The sequence below is a fragment of the Castanea sativa genome, chromosome 8 (assembly GCF_040712315.1).
Source record: "Castanea sativa cultivar Marrone di Chiusa Pesio chromosome 8, ASM4071231v1".
NCBI lineage: Eukaryota > Viridiplantae > Streptophyta > Magnoliopsida > Fagales > Fagaceae > Castanea > Castanea sativa.
In genome coordinates this window covers 47675404-47699178 of record NC_134020.1, presented here as the reverse complement: position 1 = coordinate 47699178, position 23775 = coordinate 47675404, and the positions used below count along the sequence as shown (strand labels likewise).

Here is a 23775-nt window from a genome sequence, read left to right as displayed (position 1 = left end):
AACTGCCTCTCAAGTCAGTATTGTGAAGTGCTGACTAGTCGGGGAGGGTAGCTAAGTGGGGAACTATTCTGGGAGTTTTCGATATCAAATATATGCCACGCACCTCGGTGAAGGGTCAGGTTCTCGCTGATTTAGTGGTAGAATTTGCTGAACCATTGTTAGAAGAAACTGCAAAGGAATCGCACATGGATGAAAAATCAGTTGCCATGATCACAAGCAAAGGGCCTTCGATTTGGAAAGTTTATGTTGATGGGGCAGTAAACCAAAGGGGATCAGGCATTGGACTTGTTTTGGTATCCCCTGAAGGAATTACCTTTGAGAAATCATTGAGATTAGCGTTTTCGGCCACTAATAACGAGGCTGAGTACCAAGCTGTCTTAGTCAGTATGGATATGGTATGAAGAATGAGGGGAAAGACAGTTCATATGTCCTCGGATTCTCAATTAGTTATGGGCCAAGTGACGAGGACCATGGAGGCTAGGGATCCAAGAATGCAAGAGTACCTGACCCAGGTCAAATGTTTACAATCCAAGTTTGATTCTTTCATCATTTCGCATGTTTCTAGAAGTGGAAACACGCATGCTTACTAGTTGGCCACTTTGGCAACCTCCTCAGCTCATTGTTTGCCTAGGGTTACCCTCGTTGAAGACTTGTTGAAACCGACTTTAACCACCACAAGTGTCGTCCATATCCATCTGATAAGGCTCGGACCTAGCTAGATGGATCCCATCGTTTCTTTTCTAAAAAGTGATGTTCTTCCTGAGGAGAAGCCTAAAGCAGATAAAATTTGTCAAAAGGTGCCTCGATTCTGGTTGTCCGAGGATCAGAAGTTGTATAAACGCTCCTTTTCCGAACCATACTTGCTGTGTGTACATCCTGAAGTAACGGAGGTACATTTGGAAGAATTGCACGAGGAAATTTGTGGAAGCCATATTGGGGGGAGATCCTTAGCCCATAGAGCTCTGACTCAGGGATATTGGTGGCCCAATATGCAGAGAGAGGCTCAGGACTACGTAAGAAAATTTGACCAATGCCAGAGGTTTTCTCCCAATATTCATCAGCCTGGGGGTGTCCTTAATCCTTTGTCTAGTCCTTAGCCATTCGCTCAATGGGGACTGGATATAGTTGAGCCTTTTTCGAGGGCTGCGGTAAACAAAAGGTGGCTACTCGTGGGAACTAATTACATCACCAAGTGGGTCGAAGCTAAGCCTTTATCAAATATTAGGGATGTGGACTCCAAGAAATTTATCTAGAAGAACATTATCACTAGATTTGAGGTACCTCACACACTTATTTCAGATAATGGTGTGTAATTTGATAGTAAAGCTTTCAGGAAATATTGTAATGACTTGGGCATCACAAATAGGTACTCCACTCCAGCTTATCCTCAGGGAAATGGGCAGGCTGAGGCCGTTAACAAAGTTATAATCAGTGGACTTAAGAAGAGGCTGGATGACGCAAAGGGTAGATGGGTAGAGGAATTGCCACACGTTTTGTGGACATATCGGACTATGCCGCGAAGATCCATTGGAGAAACACCCTTCTCCATGACTTATGGGGCCGAGGTAGTGATACATTTAGAATCTGGGTTTCCCACATTAAGGACGAGTTCTTTTAGCCCGGGAAATAACGATGGCCTCCTGGAAAAAAGCCTGCATCTGGTCGAGAAATGGCGAGAAGCCACCATGGTCCAAATGGCTTATTATCAGCAAAATCTCAAACAAGGATATGATGCACATGTGAAGCTAAGGCCACTAGCGCCTGGGGATTTGGTGTTAAGAAAAGTCATGGGTACTTCCAAAAATCTAGTGTGGGGAAAGCTAGCACCAAATCAGGAAGGACCATACCGGATCATTTCTGTAGCGGGCATAGGGTCATATCGCTTAGCTGATTTAGATGAAAAAATTGTACAACGCCCTTGGAATGTAAACAACCTACAAAGGTATTATTATTAATAAAAAGCATTTTTTGTCATTCGTTATTCAAATTATCATTATACAGTTTGATTTACTTATTACTAAATATCAAACAGAAACTTGGTTATGCATGGTCCTTGGACCACATACCTCGTGAAAATTGATATCTTATTTATTGTTAAACAAAACCTTAGTTATATCGGATCCTCAGACCTTCTACTTTGGGGAAATTAACATTTCAAATTGCTACTCATAAATATCAAACAGAAACTTGGTTATGCATGGTCCTCGAACCACATACCTCGTGGAAGTTGATATTTTATTGATTGTTAAACAGAACCTTAGTTATGTCGGGTCCTCGGACCTTCTACTTTTGGAAAATTAACATTTTAATTCGCTATTGCTAAGTGTCAAACAGAAACTTGGTCATGCATGGTCTTCGGACCACATACCTCATGGAAATTGATATCTTATTGATTGTTAAATAGAACTTTAGTTATGTCGGGTCCTCAGACCTTCTACTTTGGGGAAATTAACATTTGAAATTGCTACTCATAATATCAAACAGAAACTTGGTTATGCATGGTCCTCGGACCACATACCTCGTGGAAGTTGATATCTTATTGATTGTTAAACAAAACCTTAGTTATGTCGAGTCCTCGGACCTTCTACTTTGGAAAAATTAACATTTCAATTCTCTATTGCTAAGCGTTAAACAGAAACTTGGTCATGCATGGTCCTTGGACCATATACCTCATGAAAATTGATATCCTATTGATTGTTAAACAGAACCTTAGTTATGTCGGGTCCTTAGACCTTCTACTTTGGGGAACTTAACATTTTAAATTGCTACTCATAAATATCAAACAGAAACTTGGTCATGCATGGTCCTCGGATCACATACCTTGTGGAAATTGATATCTTATTGACTGTTAAACAGAACTTTAGTTATGTCGGGTCCTTGAACCCTCTACTTTGAAAAAATTAGCAGAAACCATACCACATGAGTGTTGATGTGTTGATGAGTCACAGTAAGTTTGGCGGATTGCTTTATGCCCCAAAATAAATCCTAAATTAAATTTTAGATTGAGTATTGCTGTATTACATATATTATGGTCTTGAGGCATGATTTACAAGTATACGCTAAGTGTATGTACTTTTGTTTGAAGTTACGGCTAATCGAAATGTTGTAAAGACTTTGCTATGTATTAGGAGGTGGAGTTAATTGTTCCATTCATTTAATTTTGCGCTAAAGAGAAGCGAATTAGTATTTTTATACTGAAGGTTGGAAGTCAGATGAAGATCAAACCATTCAAGTTTCTCATTAATTTTGTTAAGATATAGACTCGAAACGAAAGCCCTAATACAAAAATTACTACATAAGAAAAGGGGAAGGAGTCCTAACTAGCCTAAGCCTTAAGCCTTGGTAGGGGGTCCTGCTTGGATATGCTCACAGCCCCTTTTGCTTTGCGGTCCTCCTCTGTTTGTTTCAGCTCTGCTTTGAATGAGGTCTAGACTTGTTTCCCTTTGTCTCTGGCCACTGGTGGAGGAACATTGGGCTCGGCATTTTGGCTCATGGGCTTCTCGGCTCCATTGCCTTGTTCCTTTTTTTTGTCAGAACCCACAGGTTCTTTAGGAGTTGGAATGAGCTCTGGAATCATGGATGGGTGCGTTGAAGACGCTGTCTCGGGGGTAGGTGCGACAGGAGGAAGCTCTTCGAGCACTTGAATGTCTTGCGGAAGCCAAATGTTCTCGAGCTTCCTCAACTCAGAAGTTGCAGGAATCCCTGCCATATTTAGAGCTTCCGCCCACACTTGCTGGCAGTTCTACCGGCATAGCTCGACGAACTCCTCTGTCAGTTGATTTTCTGTCGCCTCCACCCCTTTTTTGTAAGCAGCCTTCTTCGCGGCCTCCATGCTGTCCTTGAAGGTACGAGCCTTTTCCCTCATTCTAGTAAGCTGCTTCTTCAGGTAGGAGTTTTCTTGTTGGGCTCTGGATAAGTCCTCGTCCTTCTAACGCAGAAGCTTGCGTTGCCCCTCCACCTGGGTTCTCATCGTTTTTAGGCTGGCCTCGGCACCGTCCCTCTCCCTCTTTTGCTCTGCCAGCTACTTGGTTAGGTTCTCGTTCTCCACAGGAGCTTGGCCTAGGGACTTCTCGGTCTCCTGCCTGACCTCAAGTTCAGCTGCAGCTTTCTTTCGAGAATCTTCCACCCACTTCTCGGTAGCAAAGACTTCTTGAATGACCTGTGTTAAAATATTAAAATAAATGCATTATTGTTAAAGCAAATTCAAAGTACATGAGAACGCTTTTTTCATTAAAGTATAGTGAAAGCAGTAAGGTAGGGGTAAACACGAGACACTCACCAAAGCCAAGTCCCTTTTGAGCGAGAGAAAAAGATGTGGTTGGTTCATCTTGTCCAGGGCATCCATGTCCTTTGGTAGAAGAAAAGGCCGTTCCAAAGCCTCAGCTAGGTGATGAGCGTGCCCTTGTTGGAACGCCCTAAAGCTGGATTGGTAAGAGATTGAGGCCCCATCCAGCTTCAGTTCGAGAGACCAGTTGGCCGATGTACGGCGTACCTCGGCCAGGTCCCGGTTCTCCCCACTTTCCACTAATGAGGCACATCCCTTACCTTTGACAGCTTTCTGTTGTTGTTGTTGTTTAAGTTTCTTCTGCCTTTCCATATTTGCCTCCTCAGCCTCATTTTTCCTCTTCTTCTTAAGCTCCGGAATGGGAATCTTAGGATCGGAGGGAGGAGGGGGTAGTGGCAGAGGGGGAGGGATCTGTGACTTACTTGCGTCCTTCTTAGAGGCTTTCGAGCCCTTCTTCGACATCAGCTTCCTTAGAGTGGACATGTCGTCTTTTTTGGAGCTAGCGTCGGGCTATGCAATTATTAAGCCTTTTATGCTCGAAGTTTCTGCGGGCACGTGCTCTTCGTCCGAGAGGATGAAGAGTTGATCCTCTCGAGGTCTTTTAGCTTCTTCGAGGCAAAACTAGTCGATCTCCTCGTCCAAAAATTGTTGCGAGGACGCAGGTTCTTTTCGGATGACGGTTGTTTGGGAATGTGTTGAGAGAGGAATTGCTGCGATGGGGCGAGAGTATAGAATGATGGAGGGGTCTTCTGGGAGTTCGTGGTCAGAAAGGAAGCCTTGTCGAGAAACATCTATCCTTCTGTGTCGTTTATCTCCCGCAGTGATCGCATTGTCAATCTCCTAGAAGTCGTCTGACAAAGGATCGTATCCTAATATCAGGTGGGTTGCTCTCACTTGTAGGTCTTTGCTAACAAAGACTTCAGAGCGAAGAACGTGATTGAGGTCTGTGACGTTGCAAAGGCTTAGACGCAGACATACGTGTTATTTGTCTATGAAAAACATCTGAGGAGACTAGCATGGTTAGATTAGCGATAAATATCAAAGGAAAGTGCAATAATACGCAATGTAATAAAAAACGGTAAAGATAATGGGATTAAGTCATGGGTTAGGGAATCTAACTCCTATGGAGTCCCACCTGGGTCTCCCCATTTGACTGGGCAGCGAGGACTGTCAGACCAGTTTCCCGAGGCGCGAGATAGTCGTCTTTCATGCCTTTGTTGGACTTGGGAAGATAGGATATGAGCCTAACAATACTAGACCTAGATTTAAGGTAGTATCCTACACTTTTAAGTTTATGGAACTCGTACATGTAAACAACATCGTGCCATGTGAGGTTCAGACCCATTTGCTCGTTTAAAGTATCGACATAACCTAAGACTCTAAATACATTTGGCGTGCACTGATCTAGACATAACCTATGGTTGCGTAAGTATTCGCTGGTTACGTTTTCCATGGGGAGGGTCATCCTACCTTCTAGGAAGTCGATGATGAGGATGATAACTTCTCCCTCTCTCCTAGTGTTACCTATGGCTTCTACTGGGCAGTATCTTAAGCCTACGTCTTGGAGAATTTGATATTTGGCCCGAAAACCCTCCATACTGGCGTCGGTATCTATTAAACACTTAAATCTACCCATTTGGTGGGAGTGAGAATGAAAGTTTAGAGAAGGGGAGGGGTTTAGTTGGTGGCCGAGGACAGAAGCCGAGGAGAAATGAGTAAAGGAAGTTGAGAACTTACGGGAAATACTTAGGCGATTCTTCACGAGCTTCTTGGGAGGAAAGATAGTGATTGACTCTTAGATTTGATTGATTTCTGAAAGAATGGATGGAGATATGGTTTCCTAGGCGTTTTGGCATGTGGGAGGCGGCCTCGAATCGGAATTATCTCGCCCAATTTTTTAGAACGAACCTGGACCGTTGGATGCATATCTCACCGTTGAACGTAGGGAACAAGATGTAACTTGCAATTATTAATGCGAGTGCTTCGGGTTTCGAAGTGTCAGAGATGGTTTTAAAGGAACGAAAGGACCCCTACACATGTGGTGGTTTGCAAAGTGTGTGGAGGGAGCGCTGTTTGGTTCAAAACTCCATTCTCTTCGGATGGGAGGGAAAAATGAAGTTTTGAGGGGCTATTGTGGGGGGTAAAAATGCTTAAATGCACGTTTGGGCCTTAGGCCTAGTTAGTTGGTATAAGTCTGTTCAATCAGAGTTTCCTAGGCCCACAGGTCAGTCTAACTATAAGGGGCCGAGGAGTTGTTTAAGGAGGAGTATCTCCTTGGATAGGCCCAGTAAAGGCCATGGGACTTGCTAAAGGGTTTAGAGACAGAATTCTGGAAGATCTGTTTGGTAAAAGCGTGATCCAAGCACTCGTTAGAAGCAGGAACGTGTGAGAAATATCTGAGGAAAAAGCTGCTACCATCGCATTAAAGGCTCTCCATCTACCCCCTTGACCGCATTAATGGAGAAATGACCTCTGAACAGTGGTATTCAGCCTTCTAGCTATTATTTGAAGACTTTAAGAAGGTGGTGGATGGGACAAGTATCTAGGAGAAAAATCTGTGTTACACGTGGATGAAACAGGGAAGAAGAAGAAGGTTATAAGAAGATGAGAGAGGAAAGAAGAAAGAGGACCTTTTTTTCCTCAAAAAGAAAAAACAGAAATTGTAATCTTTTATTTAGAAGAAGAAAGGCTATACAAATTGTCCTCGGCTTACGTCTGAGGATGGTTTTTTGTCATATTCATCTATTACTTGCATAGATTGCGGCATTCTAGCCTGTTTTTCAACTTTCCAATATCCCTAACCTAGGTTTCAAACCCATACTCTACAAATTTTATTGTATAAGGCTCTTTGGGCTTGAGCCCATCACTCGTTTGGGTCTGGGTACAAATTGTGTACTTACAGTAACCATGAAGAAGTCTAACAGCTTTTATGGTTATTCTTTGATTATGGCTTTCTTTATGTTGTTCTTGAGTGCAAGGTCTCGGCTGACCCCATATTTTTATAAGAGGACTTGTCCAAATCTTCTCAATATTGTGAGGTATGAGGTGGAAAAAGATTTCTTCAAGGAAATTCGTATGGCTGCCTCTTTTCTTCGGCTTCACTTTCATGATTGCTTTGTAAATGCGAGTTTGAGCATTAATTTTTTTGACAACATTTCATTGATGTCCATCAAAATTATTCTATTATTTGTCTATTTCATAACTTTTAATTGGTGTTTTACTATTCTTGTGAACAAAAAAGTCTCGTAAATTTACTTTTATTTCAGGTAAAAGATACTCTTAGGTCATAAAAGGGTTGATAACTCTTAGGTCATCTGGTAGCTGGACTTGCACACATCATGGCTATGAGACACTACTGGAGGTTTCCCTATGTTCTCTTTTGATCAAGGAGAGACCTCATGTCTATTTATGGATCATTCTCAATATATTGCCAGCTGAGTATAGGAATGACGAAATTGGCTCGACTCGCGGGTACCCGACCTGACCCGACCCGACCCGACCATAATGGGTCGGGTAAAACTTGACCCGTTAAGTAAATGAGGCGGGTTTGGGTATTATGCATACTCGACCCAGATATATGTTATAATTACTAAAATACCCTAAGTGTGTGTGTGTGTGTGTGTGTATATACACACCTCATTCCTCTCTAAACCCTAATCTTATTTCACTCTCAATCTCTCTTAGACTTAGCCTGCTCCCCCTCTCACCCTCAAGCTCTCATTCTCACTCTCATCCATCCTTACAATCACAACTGCCGCCTCCCTCAAGCCATCACTATCACAAACTCACGGTCTCACCCACATGTATGGTCGTTGCCCCCCTTAAGCACTCACTCTCACTCAGCCGCTCCTCCTCCATGCGTTTCCACGTCCACCCTGCCGTCGACGCCAAGCCAACATTCCTCCCTCTCTGATCTGTCACTGCTCACCTTACCAAGCCAACGTCCACCTCTCTAGGTTTATTCTCCAATTTTTTTTAAGGTTAATTTCCTAATTCTTACATGATTTTTGTTATTGGGTTGGGTTGTATTGTTTTTGGTTTGATAATTGATAAATTTTGTAATTTTGTATTTTTTTTTTTTTTGTGATTTATGATGTGAAGTGTGGAAAATGAAAGCATGGTTCTTGTGATTTGTTACTAGCTTACTACGCATTAATGAAAATGGCTTGGCTATGATTTGTGATTATGTGATTTCTAATGTGAAGCCTGGAAGTTTTTTTTTTTTTTTTTAATTGGGTCAAGATTTAAGGCCTTTAGATTGGGTCCTAAAGGGGGATGGCTAGACGGGGCCCGTGGGGCTTGACAAAGGGGGTTTGGGGCTCAAATAAAAAACCTGTTTATTAAAAGAGCTGGGTTTGGGTAACAGGTATAGGCCCACGAGGTGGGTTTGGGTATAAAGAAACCCGGCCCGAACCCAACCTGTTGCCATTCCTAGCTAAGTAATGGGATCCTAACAATCTTCCCCACTTGGGATAAGCTCATCATTGAAATTAGCCTTAAAGTAATGTGCCTCAGATAAATCAAATGGAGTAGGATTAGCAGGGTTGCATACGAGCTTACCATTAAGTCTTCCCTTGACACATTGGTGATAAGTGGATGGCACAAGCTTGTATTTTTGGAGCCATGGCCTCCCTAGATAGAGCATGGTAAGAGACGGGGTGAGTCAATCACATGAAATCTGGTGAGAGCAATAATGGGCCCCACTTTGAGGACTAGCTACATGCTTCCAATAGTGTACTCGCGAATTCAAACAAAACCAGAAACTTTGATAGGGACCTTAGCGATTTTGCAGAGTGGGATTTTAGCTACTTTGAGTGTGCTGGTTGGGACAAGATTAAGTGATGCACCAGTGTCAACTAGTACCCTTCTTATGTGAACATTATTGATTTGAGTAGCAACATGTAATGGTCTACTATGATCAAGGTGTCGTACCTTAATATCCTCGTAGGTGAAGGTAATGGCATTAGTAGTCTCTTGGAAAGCTCAGCTGGCATGAGCTTTAGTTGTGAGGAAATGTGTTTTGGAGTTGGCAACAATGGATACAAGAGCTTCAGTTACTGTTCTCCTTGACTCCTCCTTGAGCACCAACTGGTTGAACAAAGTCCTAAAGGTAGGGCTCCTTTGAAGAGCGGAGATAGTTGTTGGAGACATACTTGTACTGCTAGCCATTTCATACTTATCACCCCTATATGAAAGAGTACAATTGATATGGCTTTCCCTTTGTGAAACTGAGGCAATGGGTTCCGCTGGACCTCTTACTCACGGGTGAGGTTTAAGGTGTCATCTGAAATCTTCTTGTGAAATGTTCTTTGGATTGCTCTAAATTCTCTAGTTCCATGACTCACATATCGATGATACCTACAATAAAAAGACTTTTGCATGTCCTCCGGAGTAGGCTCTCGACTAGGCTTGAAGGGCTTAAGCACTTCGTCGACCATCCATTTGTTAATGACGACATTCATTTCTTCATCGGTGCATCGTATGTAAGGGTACTTTTCTGGTTCTTCTTCTCTTCTTTACTTTACTCCAGCCATTGGTTCACTATTGGAGACTGTGAGAGCTTGAGGGACATTCTTCTTTTCTGACTTGGGCTTTTTAGTGATAGAGGGCTTGACCAATATTGCTGTCTTGAAAGCCTTTTGGAGCAGCTGGGCAAATGGAATGATATCAAGATTCTCCAAATGGGCCCAATACCCATGGGACATGTTGCCAATGCAAATTTCAACAAACTCTTGTTCTTTGTACTACTCATAACAATCAAGAGCAACATCTCTAAATCGTTGGATGAAGTCAAAGAGTCCTTCAGAGGACTTTTGCTTGGTGTTGTGAAGTGTGAAGATAGTAACTTTTTCTTCTCCATGAAAATACTTTGAATAGAAACTTTCAACCATGTCGTTTTGTGTGGCAATGGAACCTGGCTGAAGAGTGGAATACCATGTGTATGCACGATTGGTAAGGAATTTTGAGAATTCCCTTAAACAAAGATCTCCATTTCTTGAAAAAGGACCCATAGAATCAAGAAACTTGTTGACATGCTCAAGTGCATTCCTTTCCCTCCCATCAGAAAGAGTGAAGGTGGGAGTCTCATATTTTTCCGGATATGGTTTGCTTAGTAACTCAGCTAGGTATGGTGGCCTTTTAACAAAGTGCCTTGGTTCTTTTAGCTAGCTAATATTCTTTTTCCAGTAAAGCAGTGAGGTCAGATAATGTAACAAACTGAGGAGGAGAGACATTTTGATTACCAGATTGAGGATTTCGTCGGCTAATCCTTTCTCTTACTATGTTCTGGGATCTAGACCTTCAAAAAATGGCTGGGGTACTTGTTCTTGAGCCTCTTTCAAGACTCTCATAGATTAAGCAAGTTCGAACTGAGCTTGTTGCATTCCTTATAACATCTCCAAGAGAAAAAAGAATCGATGGTCAGAATTCTCTTGATTAACTTCATGTTGGTCAGCTTGTTCATCTTATGCAGCTGAGTTGTGACAACTTTGTGCTGGTAGAGGGTTCTTGTTTTGAGTCCCTTCTTGCCGGCTGTTCTATAGCCTGGGAGGCATGGTGAATTCTTGACTTTAGTAGGCTCCCTAGTGGAGTCGCCAAAATATCGGGGGCAGAAAAGTCTTCCTTTCTACAAATGAGATTTGTGTTGGGTTGGGGGCCTAAAGTGAAACTTAACAATTGGCTTGAAGCACGGCCTAAAGGCTATCGGTGAAGATTTAGAGAATTTGCCTTATTTAATGCCTTTGACCTAGGTTGGGACTGACAAGAATTATGGGATGGCCCAAAAATGTTTCCTACAACAGACACATCAACACAATAGAAAAGCATATTGTAATAAAGAAATAGCCCAGCAGTAAAATATTCCAGCAGTAAATTGTTCCAATAGTAAAATGAGACAGAACAGAATAAACCTCTAGCTATTAATTATTTCATAGATTAAAGATGGTGTCTACATCTCTAAAATCATCATCCATAGGTTCTAGTGAGAAGAAGTCCTCTAATACAAGAACATGAGGGAAAAACTCTATAGTAATAATTACATTATAACCTTCAATAGTAAATGAATAATCAAACACTATGGATTCCATTATAACAAGTAATGGAGAAAGCTTAGTGTGAGATGAAGAGAGAGAGAGATTCCAACTAGTGCAGCAAGATCATTATGATGCCAGGGTATGTTGTGGATGTAGTATATGTAGTGAGTAGTGAGAGGCATTTTGGTTGTATGAGTAGTGAGAGAGAGAGAGAGCATTTAGCAAAGTTGTTAGGACTTTCTGCTGGGGGATGGATGAGAGGTTATGAGTAGAGGTGTGAGGGGTATTTGTGAGCTAGGGGCTGAAGAGCTTAGTTTCTAAGTTTAAAATTTAAGAACTCAGAAGCTCATAACCTCACTAAGAGCTTAAAGAAAATTAGAGAGAGAAGAAATAGAGAAGTTTATGAGAGAGTTCTTCTCTATTGGTGTGTGTTGAAGAGCTGGTAGAGAGCTCTATTCACAGTTGAGTTTAAGGGGGATTTTTAGCAAATAATCTCTACCAAAATCAGTCTCAATCTTCTAAAAAATTCTTAGAAAATCGTTCCTAGGATTTGGCCAAGAGTAGTAAGTTCAGCTTTAGAATGTTCTTGTTGTTTTGGGTAATAGCAGCTGGAGTTCTGACTTAGCATTAAATGTTGATTGTCCTCAGCCAATGGAATTAAAGCATGTTTTAGGCTAATGATCTTAGTTGTCTGCTGCTAGTATCAGAGCTTCCTAGGATAGATTGTGTCACCCCAAGCCAAGTATCAATCTTGGAGCCCTCTGCTGGAAACTTTGCTGGAGATCTTCTTGGTGCCTTCCAAACCACAGTTCCCTAAGTTTCCCCATTAGGGTTCATGAACCAGAAAATATACATTTTTGGCATGGTAATAAGCTGTTTACAAGTTATTCCAGAAGCTACCATGGTCTGTTCATGGCTGCTCCTAATTCATTAGTCAATTGTGTTGGAGAAGAGGGAGAGAATGACCAGTTGCGACTTCACAACCTTGTGTCTCAACTTTATGTCACATCAATAATCATGAAAATCAGCTTGCCAAGGAAGGGTGTAAGCTTAGTTGGACATGTGTACCCTTCTGATATGATTTGACAAGCTAAAAATGATGGTAATAGGCCCCAACTGTTAGCTTAGTTGTGTTGAGACTTGACTAGTAGCTAGTCTAGCCACTTTAGTTACTCAAGTGAACCTTGGTTGCTGAGTTTAGCACATGGGCTGGGTTGTGCTGTCTCGATTGGGCCTTGTTGTTGGGCTTGTTCATCTCTACAAAATTAATAGTTTTGTCATGGGTAATATATATGGGCTTTTGTAGTGGAAAAAATAAGCATAGTTCCCATATATTTTGTAGAAGAAGTAGCTTTGAAAGATGACTAATATATCATAAGTAATTTGGTTTCCCCTAAGTTAGGGATTGTAGTACATGAAATATGTTTTTGCCAAGGAATAGTCTTGGGCTTTTTTGTAAAAGTTGCTAAAATAGTATTTGGGGATTTAAAAAAAAAAAAAAAAAATTTGCCAAGATAGTATTTGGGCTTTTATAAATAGTTTGAGATTTTGTAAAAATATTGCTATGTAGCAACGGATTTAGTAAGAGTGTCGTTTGAGATTTTGTAAAAATATTGCTATGTAGCAACGGATTTAGTAAGAGTGTCGTGTAACAACGGGTTTTAGGGTGCCGTGTAACAACTAGTTTTAGGGTGCTATGTAGCAACGAGCTTTAAAGGTGCCGTGTAGCAACAAGCTTTGTAAAAAGAGTTTTGTTGGGCTTTTTGGATTTTGCCCATAATGTAAATGAGTTTGGGCTTTTTGTAGAGATGGTATAATTTTGTGGCCCAATTTTGGTAGTGGTATGATAAGTATTTGTGTGTGAGCCTAAGTTGGGTAATATGTGGAATATAGTAGGTAATATTTATGAGAATGCCCAAGTAATTTATGGGGCTTATATGAGAAATATTTGTGGGAGCCCAAGTTGAGTAATAATATGGAGAATATTTGGGTGATATGTGGGAAGTATTTGTGGCAAATATTTGTGTGGGCCTAAAATAGTTTATGGGCTTGTATGAGTATTTTAGTGAGTGAGCTAATGAGATTAAGGCTTGAAAATTTGTACCTCAACAGACACTATGCTTCCCGTTTGTCTTTCCTCCCTCAAACTGTCTTATTTAATTATATATGTACATCCACTATATATAGAGTTCATAAATTTGTAATATGATAAAATCAGTGGCCATGAACAACGAATTTGCTCAAGAAAATGGCGTGCGAATTGCATTATCCGCCTTTCTTTTTTAATCTGCTGGAAGCACAGTTAATGAGTTAATGCCTTAGACGTCACATGTGGAGCTCATCATGAATCATTATAGTCGTTTGGGTGCCCTTTTGAACATTGATCAACTTTATTTAGCTAGGTACAAGAGATTTTAATTTTAACACAGACATATACATACATATATGTAAATTGTCAAAATTTAATAGTTGTAAAAAAATTAAAAGGGTAATTACAAATTACTCACTTGTAGTATAACCTAATTACACCTTGTTTAGTTATGATTTAAAAAGTTGCACTTTACCCCCTAATATTTATTAATCTTACTGTAACGTCCCAAAATCATAAATAATAAAAGTCTATTCAATCTAAATAATCCATAAAAAAATATTAAATAAAAGAAATCAGAAACCTAAAGTCTCATCACAAATGCTAGAGCTCTAATCTACCAAAGACAAAACATCCTTAAAATAATTCTCCAGTACAATATTTAATGCCATAAAAATAATAATAAAATCCTCAGTTCCACAAAATAATTCGTAATTGTTGTTTTCCAAGAATCTCTACTCCAATAATCCCTCTAATGTATCTGTAAGGGGAAATAAAAAGGGGGGGAGGGTGAGATAACTCAATAAGTGAAATTCACTAATATTAAGGTGTGGAAACAAACCTTTCAATTAAATAATTCTTACAACAAATTCATAACTTGTAACTCATCAATATTTTATTATCAAATATTTCATATAAAAGAAAATATCTTTATATTGTGAGCCATCATAATACATGTACCAATACCATCATATAAATAATTTCCTAGGCTTTTCTCGTGGTCAACGTTTACACTCCGTTGATAGAGTTGTGTTGTCCCCTTTTAAGACTAGAACCTCCTTTACATCCATTTTCTTAAGGATGGTTCATTTGGAACCTAAAGGTGCACTCCTTGCTAAGGAGCTTTCTTCTTGGATCTTCAATAGTATACTCCCTTGCTAAGGAGCTATCAAATGTGCACTGTCCCCTTTTCAGGGACCGTCCCTTGCTAAGGACTAGCTGCAGTATGATTGTCCCTTACTAAGGACTAAATACAATACCGAGCTTTTAATCATGACTTGCCATAGGTTTTCAAAACACAATTCAATATGCTCACAAAAATAATCCATTCATAATTCTCAAAATATAAAGATATATTCACACATACAAATTTAAATAAGTTTAGGTTGTCCCACAAGTTTTTCATAAAACGAATAGTCAATGTGACATCAAACATTTATAAAAAATAAATGTATATATAGAGTATCAATATATTTCTTTGATATAGAATAGTTTAATAATCAACATTATTTTGGGAAAACTTCCAAAATTAGTAAACACTACTTACCTCTTAGTTGCAAAATAAAAGAAATCAATCAATCTCGTCACTAGATCCATCACCAAGAATCTCAAAACCTAGAAACATAAAGAACAAGCCTATTAATAACAAGACCTATCGCAAAGTTTATAATCACATTTGTCTCCAAAATTGAATAGGGATCTCCTAAAACAAATCAAATGCCTAAAACAAATCAAATGTACTAAAGCCTAGCTTGCCTAACCTAAGACAAGTACCCATCCCAACGGGAACCGAACAAGCATACAAACTCATAGTGCCATAGCACAAAACCAAAGCATTTTAATTCTCGGCAGCAAGCAATGTGCACATATAAACATAACATAAAACACATCAATTCATAATAGGGGTAGCATATCTCATGGGTTTCCCTTTAGAGTACTAAATGATTAAACCAAACCATTATTAGGCTTAACTAAGTAAAACACATGTCGACTAAAACACATGAATTTACAAACTAATCTATTCAACAAAGATTTGAAGTAAATTCCACAAAATCCCAGCATTTTCATCGCACTTTCATATTCGATACACGGCAGGTCAGCCATTTTGTAAAAATTGTTTGGTCCACGAAAAGTTATCCGATTAACTTGAAATTAAATTGGGATAAACTCTTATATGTATAGTATGTACCATAAAAAATTCAGTCCAAAACGATGTTTCTGTAATTTATTAAAAATCAGCTAACTCAAATTTGTTATGGCCAGATTTACAATTCCAAAATAAAATTACTATAATCTTAATACTATGCCAAAAACTTTCAAACTTGATTAACCTCAAATCTACATGTTTTAGCACACATTAAAAACTAGGAATGCAACCCATAACCTTATATAGGCAATTCATCAAACACTTGGCATGCAACAAGCAAATGCCCACATTCACATATGTCAAAGTCACCCAAATGCAAAGGAAACACACTTTAAAATCAACTTACATCAACATATGCAATAACAAGACCCATATAGTTGATCTAGAAAACCAACCCTCAAATACCCATTAGAAAACAAATCAACCAAAACCTTTTATCAAAGCAAAAACTCTCAAACGATATGAAATTTTTGGATTTTAACAAAACCATTGCTACCCAAATCATCTTAACCCTCTAATCTTCCATTATTCACCAAAACCCATCAAGTATTCACCATAATAATCATTAAATAGGAAAACCCAAAGGATTTTATAGAAGAAATTGAGATAAAAGCTTATATTTTTACCTTGGGTTTAATCCACTCCAAAATCTCATGGAGTTTTAGCTACTAGGAAAACCAATGTAGACATAATCCTCCCTAACAAGGAGGGACTCCACTAGAGAGAGAGAAAGAAATGAGGAAAGAGATATGGGAGCTTGGAGGTTTGGTCATCATTGGGGAAGAACTAAGAAGAAGATTGAATATGAGAAGAGAGGGGAAGGGAGAAAGGGAGAAGCGGCTGAAGAAAAATAAGGGGGGTGGGGGGTGTGGCTTACTGCATGGTGATGTATGGGTTATTATAGACCACTCATCACAAAAATATGATGGGTAGAAATTTACCATTTCACCCTTAAATTTCTTCTCTTCTTTAATCCTCACTTAGCCCATCATCACAAATCACTTAAATGCCACCTCAAGCTTTTAAAATTAAAAAGACCTCTACAAAAATAATTAACAACCTTATTGAAAAACATAATATTCACTTGAGATATTATTCACATTGTAAAATTGCTTTAAAAAGTTTGGGGTGTTACACCTACTTGCATAACCTACCTCATGGTTTGTTGTTCATTAAACATTTAATAGCCCATGTGACTCAATAAATCAATTGTAAACTCATGTACTTGTAGAACAATCGAATTAATTAATTTGAGTTAGTCTATGATTAGCCTTGAGTTAATCCAGGGTTCTCTAGCATATATATAAACCCTATTTGGGTTCATTGTAATTGAAGTTTTTAATATCAAATATGCAGCCATCACTGGCTTTTTAGCATGGAAGTAGGCTGTTAAGATGATCTATACAAACCTTTTTTTTCACTCTCTTTTTCATGTTTCCACTCATCACTCAATACTCAATCACTTGCTCTTTCTTTCATGCTTCCGCTTATTACTCAATCACACAACTTTAACACTATTAAAGAAAATATTATATTCCAGTCACTTAGGCTAAATCAATCTCCAGAAGTCTTGTTGAAAGCTATATTGGAATCTTAGTCATTTTTTTTCTATGACTTCGCTAATTCATTGATTACGATGGGAAAGAAGTATAAGTTCTCTTACTGCATCAAGTGGAGAAATACACTAAATTAATTTTACTACTAGTTAATCTGAATTGTAAGGTCAATCAAGTCACAATGAGTAGATTTGGTAACTTCCTTTAAGATGAGACAAGATTTGGTTAAAGCATCAAAATTCAAAATCGACCTATGTAGCAATCAATTACCATAATACTTCCTATAAGAAAAAAAAAACCATAATACTAAAACCAACAAAAATTTTATTGAACATTCTTAATGCACAACTAAGTAAATTGGTTGATTTCCTTTACATAAGATGAGATAAGATATGCACCAAATCGACATTTTTTATTTTTATTTTTTTTTATATATAATATAGACAGAATACACAGGGATTGAGGAAAGAGAGTGTGAAGACAAATCTTACAATTAAATTGACATATATAGCTATCAATTACCATAATATTAATACCAATTAAATTTTTTTTAGTGAACATTCTTAATGCACGCCTTACTGAATTGTTCGCCAAAGTGGTTGTACGTAAAAAGCTTTATATTTTCCACAAGCACTAATGCTTCTGAGTGTGTTTTGATTTGATTCAAAAACCTGCAACAGAAGCCCACTTTCTAAAAATTTGATAACAGTTCAATCCACCATAGTATTCTTTCAATTAACTACAACTTCGATAATATTAAACTAATAATCTGTTAGGTTTACTTAACCATCTATTGAAGTGCATTTTTTTGAACTCAGGTAAACACTGGTTGCAGCTGCCATATATCACCGGCACTTAAATTATTTTGTAATAGATTATACAATTGCATTTTCTCTCATGGTCTTGGTTACAAATTAATGGATAAACTACGTATTAATTAGTCTTTAACTTTTTTGTTGTGTTTTTTGTGTCAATTAGTTCTTAACATTATTTTGACAGTGTCAAAATGATTCTTACCGTTAAGTGATAAATAAAAAATATTGACATAACTAGCAACCAAAATAAAGTATTAATTTAATGCCATATAGACTGCCATGTCAGACATCACCTAACACTTAACTGTCCATCAAGAGCTTATAAATCACATTATCAGTTGTGTGGAAGCCATTGAAGTAACCATGAAGAAGTCTAACAGCTTTTATGGTTATTCTTTGATTATGGCTATCTTTATGTTGTTCCTGGGTGCAAGGTCTCAGCTGACCCCATATTTTTATGAGAGAACTTGTCCAAATCTTCTCAATATTGTGAGGTATGAGGTGGAAAAAGCTTTCTTCAAGGAAATTCGTATAGCTGCCTCTTTGCTTCGGCTTCACTTTCATGATTGCTTTGTAAATGTGCGTTTGAGCATTAATTTTTTTGCCAACATTTCATTGATATCCATCAAAATTATTCTGTTATTTGTCTATTTCATAACTTTTAATTGGTGTTTAACTCTTCTTGTGAACAAAGAAGTCTCCTAAATTTACTTTTATTTCAGTAGAAAGATACTCTTAGGTCATAAAAGGGCTGATAACTTTAATTAATGAAACTAATATTTCAAGAATCAGATGAGGAATTCACATCTGGATTAACGCTTTTCAAATTAAGGAGGGATTTTTCATTTACAAAAAGGGATTTTCTACTAAGATCCTCAAAGTCTTCCTTGGTACATTTGTTTATTTTTTATAGGTACTTCTTTTAAATATGTGAGAAGTGGGAGTGCTTATGAAGCCCCTCTCAAAGTCTCTTAACTTAGTTACTTTCTCCTTTCAACTCTTATGAGGCAAAGTCATGGCCTTATTTTATCATTAACAAAATAATAATATTTTCTTTGCCCTTTCTAGGGTTGTGATGGATCAATACTGTTAGATGTAAGAGATGGTGAGAAGTTTTCCCTTTCCAATTTAAACTCAGTTAGAGGATTTGAAGTTGTAGATGATATCAAAAGAGCTGTGGAATACGAATGTAGTGGTGTTGTATCTTGTGCTGATATACTAGCCATAGCTGCTCGAGATTCTGTGGTCATAGTAAGTTTTTTTTTTTAATTAATATTTTTTATTACATATATTTGATAACTAGTGGAATAATATAAATTTGATAGTTAATTTGGAAGCAACTTGAGAAGGGTGAACTAGTCATTTACAAGGTTATTGTTATTAAGAATTATATTGTTGCATTTACATGCAAAACAGCCATTCGAATCCCAGTTCTCTCTGTATAGGGGCTAAGAGCTTCTCAGCTTAGTAGCACTTTTGGCCTTTTCATGGCATATGGGGAGGGCACAGGTTCAATTCTTTGGGCTACATCCCTCTATTTAATGTAGTAAATAAAGATTATCCATATTGGATGAGAGTTAGGTTTAAACCCTATACGGCTTAACTTCCAAATTAACTAAATTTTCAATTATTAACTGGGTAGTTAATTAATCAATATTCAAAGCACAATGGTCAGTATTGATAAGCACATTCAGCAATATAAAGAATATACTCCACAAATGCGCACACACAAAAATAGTATATGTTCACGAAGTGAAAAGTCAAATCAAGATGCTTTAAGACTAGTACCAACTCAACAAGTCCACCCAAAACTCCCCCTATTATATAGCTTTTTTTTTTCTTCCTATTTTAGCTGTTATATAACTCTTCTATTTTCAAAAAAAAAAACTCATATAATATATATATATATATATATATATATATATATATATATCAAACTTCATCAAAAGAATAAGAAGAATGTGAAAGAAAAAAAAAAGAAAAAAAAAGTTTTAATTGAAAAAAAAAAAGAAGAAGCTCTCCTTTCAAAAATTTTAACAACTCAAATTCTTTATGTATTAATTTTTTTTTTCATAAAAATATGTAAAATATACAATTTGGAAACAATTATATAATAAGCTCTATAATTTGATATCATTTTTAAATTAGACTTTGTGTGCATTTGGCATGGTTTAAAAAGTGAGTTTTTTTTTTTACTATTCAACTTATTTTTGCTACTATTTATGGGCTTTATTGTGCTTTTTGATACTATTCATGGGTCTCGTTATACTATTTCAACTACCTTTTAGTTTTATCTACAATACTTTCAATAAAAATTTTTCAGTTTCAACTAAATAAGCTGTTTCTAAACAAACACTTTAGAATATATGCACAAATGATTATAATATGGTTTTAAATTGTAATAATTTAATTGTTTATGAGTTTAACAAAACCCCATATAAGTTGTACTTAAAATTGCTCTAATTACTAAAAATTAGTACATGAGAATTATATATAAGTGGAATTTTGATTATAGAAAAAATTAAAACATGGCTTATTAATATATATACCTAACAAATAATACAATATAATGAATATGCTACCTTATCATGAATTTTCTAACATTAAAATGCGGCTTAGTAATTACATAAGTAGTGTATTATTGTTAAAATTGGTCTAAAGTATTATAAATTTGTCTATGTATGTTTCTATATGTATGAGAACAACTTATTTAGCTAAAACTGAAATTTTTTTACTAAAAATATGATAGATAAAGCTAAAAAGTAGTTGAAATAGTATAGTGGAACTCATAAATAATAGCAAAATAAACTGAATAGTAGTAAAAATAAGTTAAATAGTAAAAAAATATGATTTTTTAAGTTAATGCCAAACGCAACCTAATTATAAATATTGTCCACCCTAAAGTTAAATTCAGCTCCGTGGCTGTTGTCTTAGATCTCCTATAAGTAAATTGCTGCAGCAAATTGATATGCCCACTGCAAACTGAACCACAAAACTTCAGATATAGAATATGCAAAAAGTCTAGTGACATAAAACAGTTGACATAGCATAATTAAAGTGGTGTCACATTGCACTAATCACAACAAACCATTTAAACAATAATAAAAATATTGCGTTCCTTGTATTACTCAGAACATTTTATATTGACTGAACTTTAAGTGCAAACTAATTTAGCGCGTATGCTCTGTGATGGTCTGCAGACTGGAGGACCAACATGGAATGTTCTGTTGGGCAGAAGAGACGGATTTTTGTCAAGCAAAGCTGCAGCAAATATTTCAATTCCTTCTGCATTTGACTCTCTGAATAATATCATTTCCAAGTTCAAAAAAGTAGGACTCGATGTAATCGATGTGGTATCCTTATCAGGTGCTTAAGTTTCGCATAAAGTACAATATAATTTATTAACATGTTCTCACAACTAAAATCACCTTGATGACCTCAAATTAATAGTCTCTGATATTTAAGGTTATAATCACACATATCCCCTCTAGTATTCATGAGCCATTATATGATTAATTTTATTTTTCAATTGATGCATTTGAGCGTTGGGTTATTTGTATAGGTTCTCATACAATAGGACTAGCTAGGTGTGCTGCCTTCAACAATAGGTTGTTCAACTTCGAACAAACGGGTCGTCCAGACAGTTCTATGGATCCACATATGCTGTTCCAGTTGCAACTTTTGTGCCCAAACGTTAGTAGCTATAGTGCTGACTTAGACTCGGAGATCGGAAACTTGACAACACCCCTAGATCGAGACTCACCAATAGGTTATCCAACTAACGATTTTGACAACCATTACTTTCAGAACTTGCTCAATAGAAAGGCCCTACTTAGCTCCGACCAAGTTTTGTTGAATAGTTATGAAACTAAACGTTTGATTCAAGATTATAGCATTAGTACGGATCGTTTCTTTGAAGACTTTGCCAAGTCCATGGTCAAGATGGGGAATATAAGTCCACTTCTTGGGTCCCGTGGACAGATACGCAAGAACTGCAGGAGAGTGAATTGATGATCAACTGTGCATGAACTTATCCAGGATTTGATGAAAATAAGAATAAGATATGTACTAAAATCTGCTTCTCAATCTATGGTCAGTGCTGTCATGTATATCATTATGACTTGTTTTAAGTTTCTATTGTGTGGTTTTGGTTCTGTTGTTTGCATTACTAGATAGAAGTTTGGGACATGTACGATGTAAAGTATAAAGATGTCCATTGGTTTTAATGGGAACAAGTGTAAGATCTGTGGAGCAACCATGCTTTTGTTAAAACTTAATTATAATTGTGATCCAAAGTCATTCCTTTAATTATCACTTCAAATATTGTAAACTACAAAAGCATTTCATAAGATTTTGATTATTCGTAAGATATTCTAAATTGAATCAATGGAAATTTAGTTTCAAGGAAGCAATACCTTTAGATCTTATGCCTATATACTATATAATATCATGGTCAAAACATAAGTTATATAATACGGTTTTATGTCATCTATATCTATGTTTAATTATATCATGTCTAAAAGTCAAAGTCTAACATATAATGTTGAACCACATCATTAGTCATGTCACTATTTTTTATTATTGATTTCAGTCCAATACAGCCCAGTTCAGTTATTTCGGTCCACTTCAGTACAGTTCGGTCCATATTGATCCATTTAGTCTATTTGGTCCAGTTCGGTCCATTTTGGTCCATTCGGCCTATTTGGTTCAGTTCAGTCCATTCAGTTAATTCGGTCCAATTCTGTCTATTTGGTTCAGTTTTGTGCACCTTGATCCATTGCGGTCCATTTTGGTCCATTTGGTTCATTCTCTGCACTTGAGGAAAGATATAGGTTTGGGTTGAGAGTAACTATTCTAAAGACATCTTTAATACTATTTGTTGTGCTATACCATCATAGCCCCAATAGTTGAGATTTGGAAGTGTGGCTTTTTCAGTGATGTTCCCATAAAATGAAGGCCCTAAATTTAGTGTTAAAATGAAAGTCAATAAATATCATATATACTAAATTGCTCAAGCATTGATCATATTCTTGTTGAATAAGCATATAATTTTTCAAAAAAATCTTGATAAACTTATTCTTTTTTCATATATAATAAACGCTATAACTAATATTTTTTAAGCATTCACTAAAATATGTTAATAGTTTTTTTTTTTCCTTTGTAATTTTATAATTCTATAGTTGTGAGAGGGGAGATTTAAACCATGGACGTTTATGTTGAAAATATGAGCTAGAGATTTCTCAAGAAGTCTTTAAACAAAAGGATTGAGCGCTTTGCACTAGCGAAGATGCACAAGAGAAATTCTCCAAATTAGGAACATCAAAAAGAATCAGCCGAGCTAAGAAATAAGCACTTTGCTCTAGGGAAGATGCAAGAGAGAAATTCTCCAAATTAGGGACATAAAAAAGAATCAGTTGAGCTACATGGCTCTTTACAAATCTATGCTAATAATTAATACTAACTAGGTTATATTGAAATTATTTTATTTGGATTAATTAGATTTAATTATTTTTGTTTGTGATCTTATGAAGGACGGCCCAACGAAGTCTTTTGGGCTAGAAACCCAAATCTGAAAACATCAAAATGGTCGTGGAGTATTTAAATGTCCCAAAACGTCCAAGGAGTAGATTTGTCCTCGGAATGTTAAGCCGAGGATACACAGTATACGTGGAGGACAATAGAAAGAGCGGTGGAATGTCTAAAGTAAAGCTGCTACCACCGCCCATACATTAAAAGCTCTGTAATTGATACGCTGACTAGATAGATGGAAGGATGGGACCTGAGCATAGAGCTTGGAACTTGGTCCCTAATCCCAGCGGGCTTTAGGGAAGAATGGATGGGACAAGTATCCAA

At 37.2% G+C, this 23775-nt stretch overlaps 1 protein-coding gene and 1 long non-coding RNA gene across 2 annotated transcripts; one reads left to right on the top strand and one right to left on the bottom strand.

The window, feature by feature from the left end:
• Positions 1–13917: 13917 nt before the first annotated feature.
• On the bottom strand, positions 13918–16423 carry LOC142606633 (uncharacterized). Its single transcript, XR_012839136.1, has 3 exons — positions 16178–16423; positions 14952–15019; positions 13918–14165 (listed from the first exon to the last, which is right to left on the bottom strand). It is a non-coding gene; the product is annotated as an uncharacterized LOC142606633 (long non-coding RNA).
• A 1862-nt stretch (positions 16424–18285) lies between these two features.
• Positions 18286–21933, top strand: LOC142608080 (peroxidase 59-like). Its single transcript, XM_075779787.1, has 4 exons — positions 18286–18501; positions 18991–19173; positions 21123–21288; positions 21485–21933. Exons 1-4 carry the CDS (start codon positions 18286–18288, stop codon positions 21931–21933), a joined length of 1014 nt encoding a protein of 337 aa, XP_075635902.1.
• The last annotated feature ends 1842 nt before the right edge of the window (positions 21934–23775 follow it).

Excerpts from the sequence above, each read along its gene's own strand:
- LOC142608080 (XM_075779787.1), top strand. The coding sequence starts at position 18,286 with ATGAAGAAGTCTAACAGCTTTTATGGTTATTCTTTGATTATGGCTATC. Across the intron at positions 19,174-21,122 it reads CTCGAGATTCTGTGGTCATA|ACTGGAGGACCAACATGGAA; the intron begins GTAAGTTTTTTT and ends GATGGTCTGCAG. Across the intron at positions 21,289-21,484 it reads CGATGTGGTATCCTTATCAG|GTTCTCATACAATAGGACTA; the intron begins GTGCTTAAGTTT and ends TTATTTGTATAG.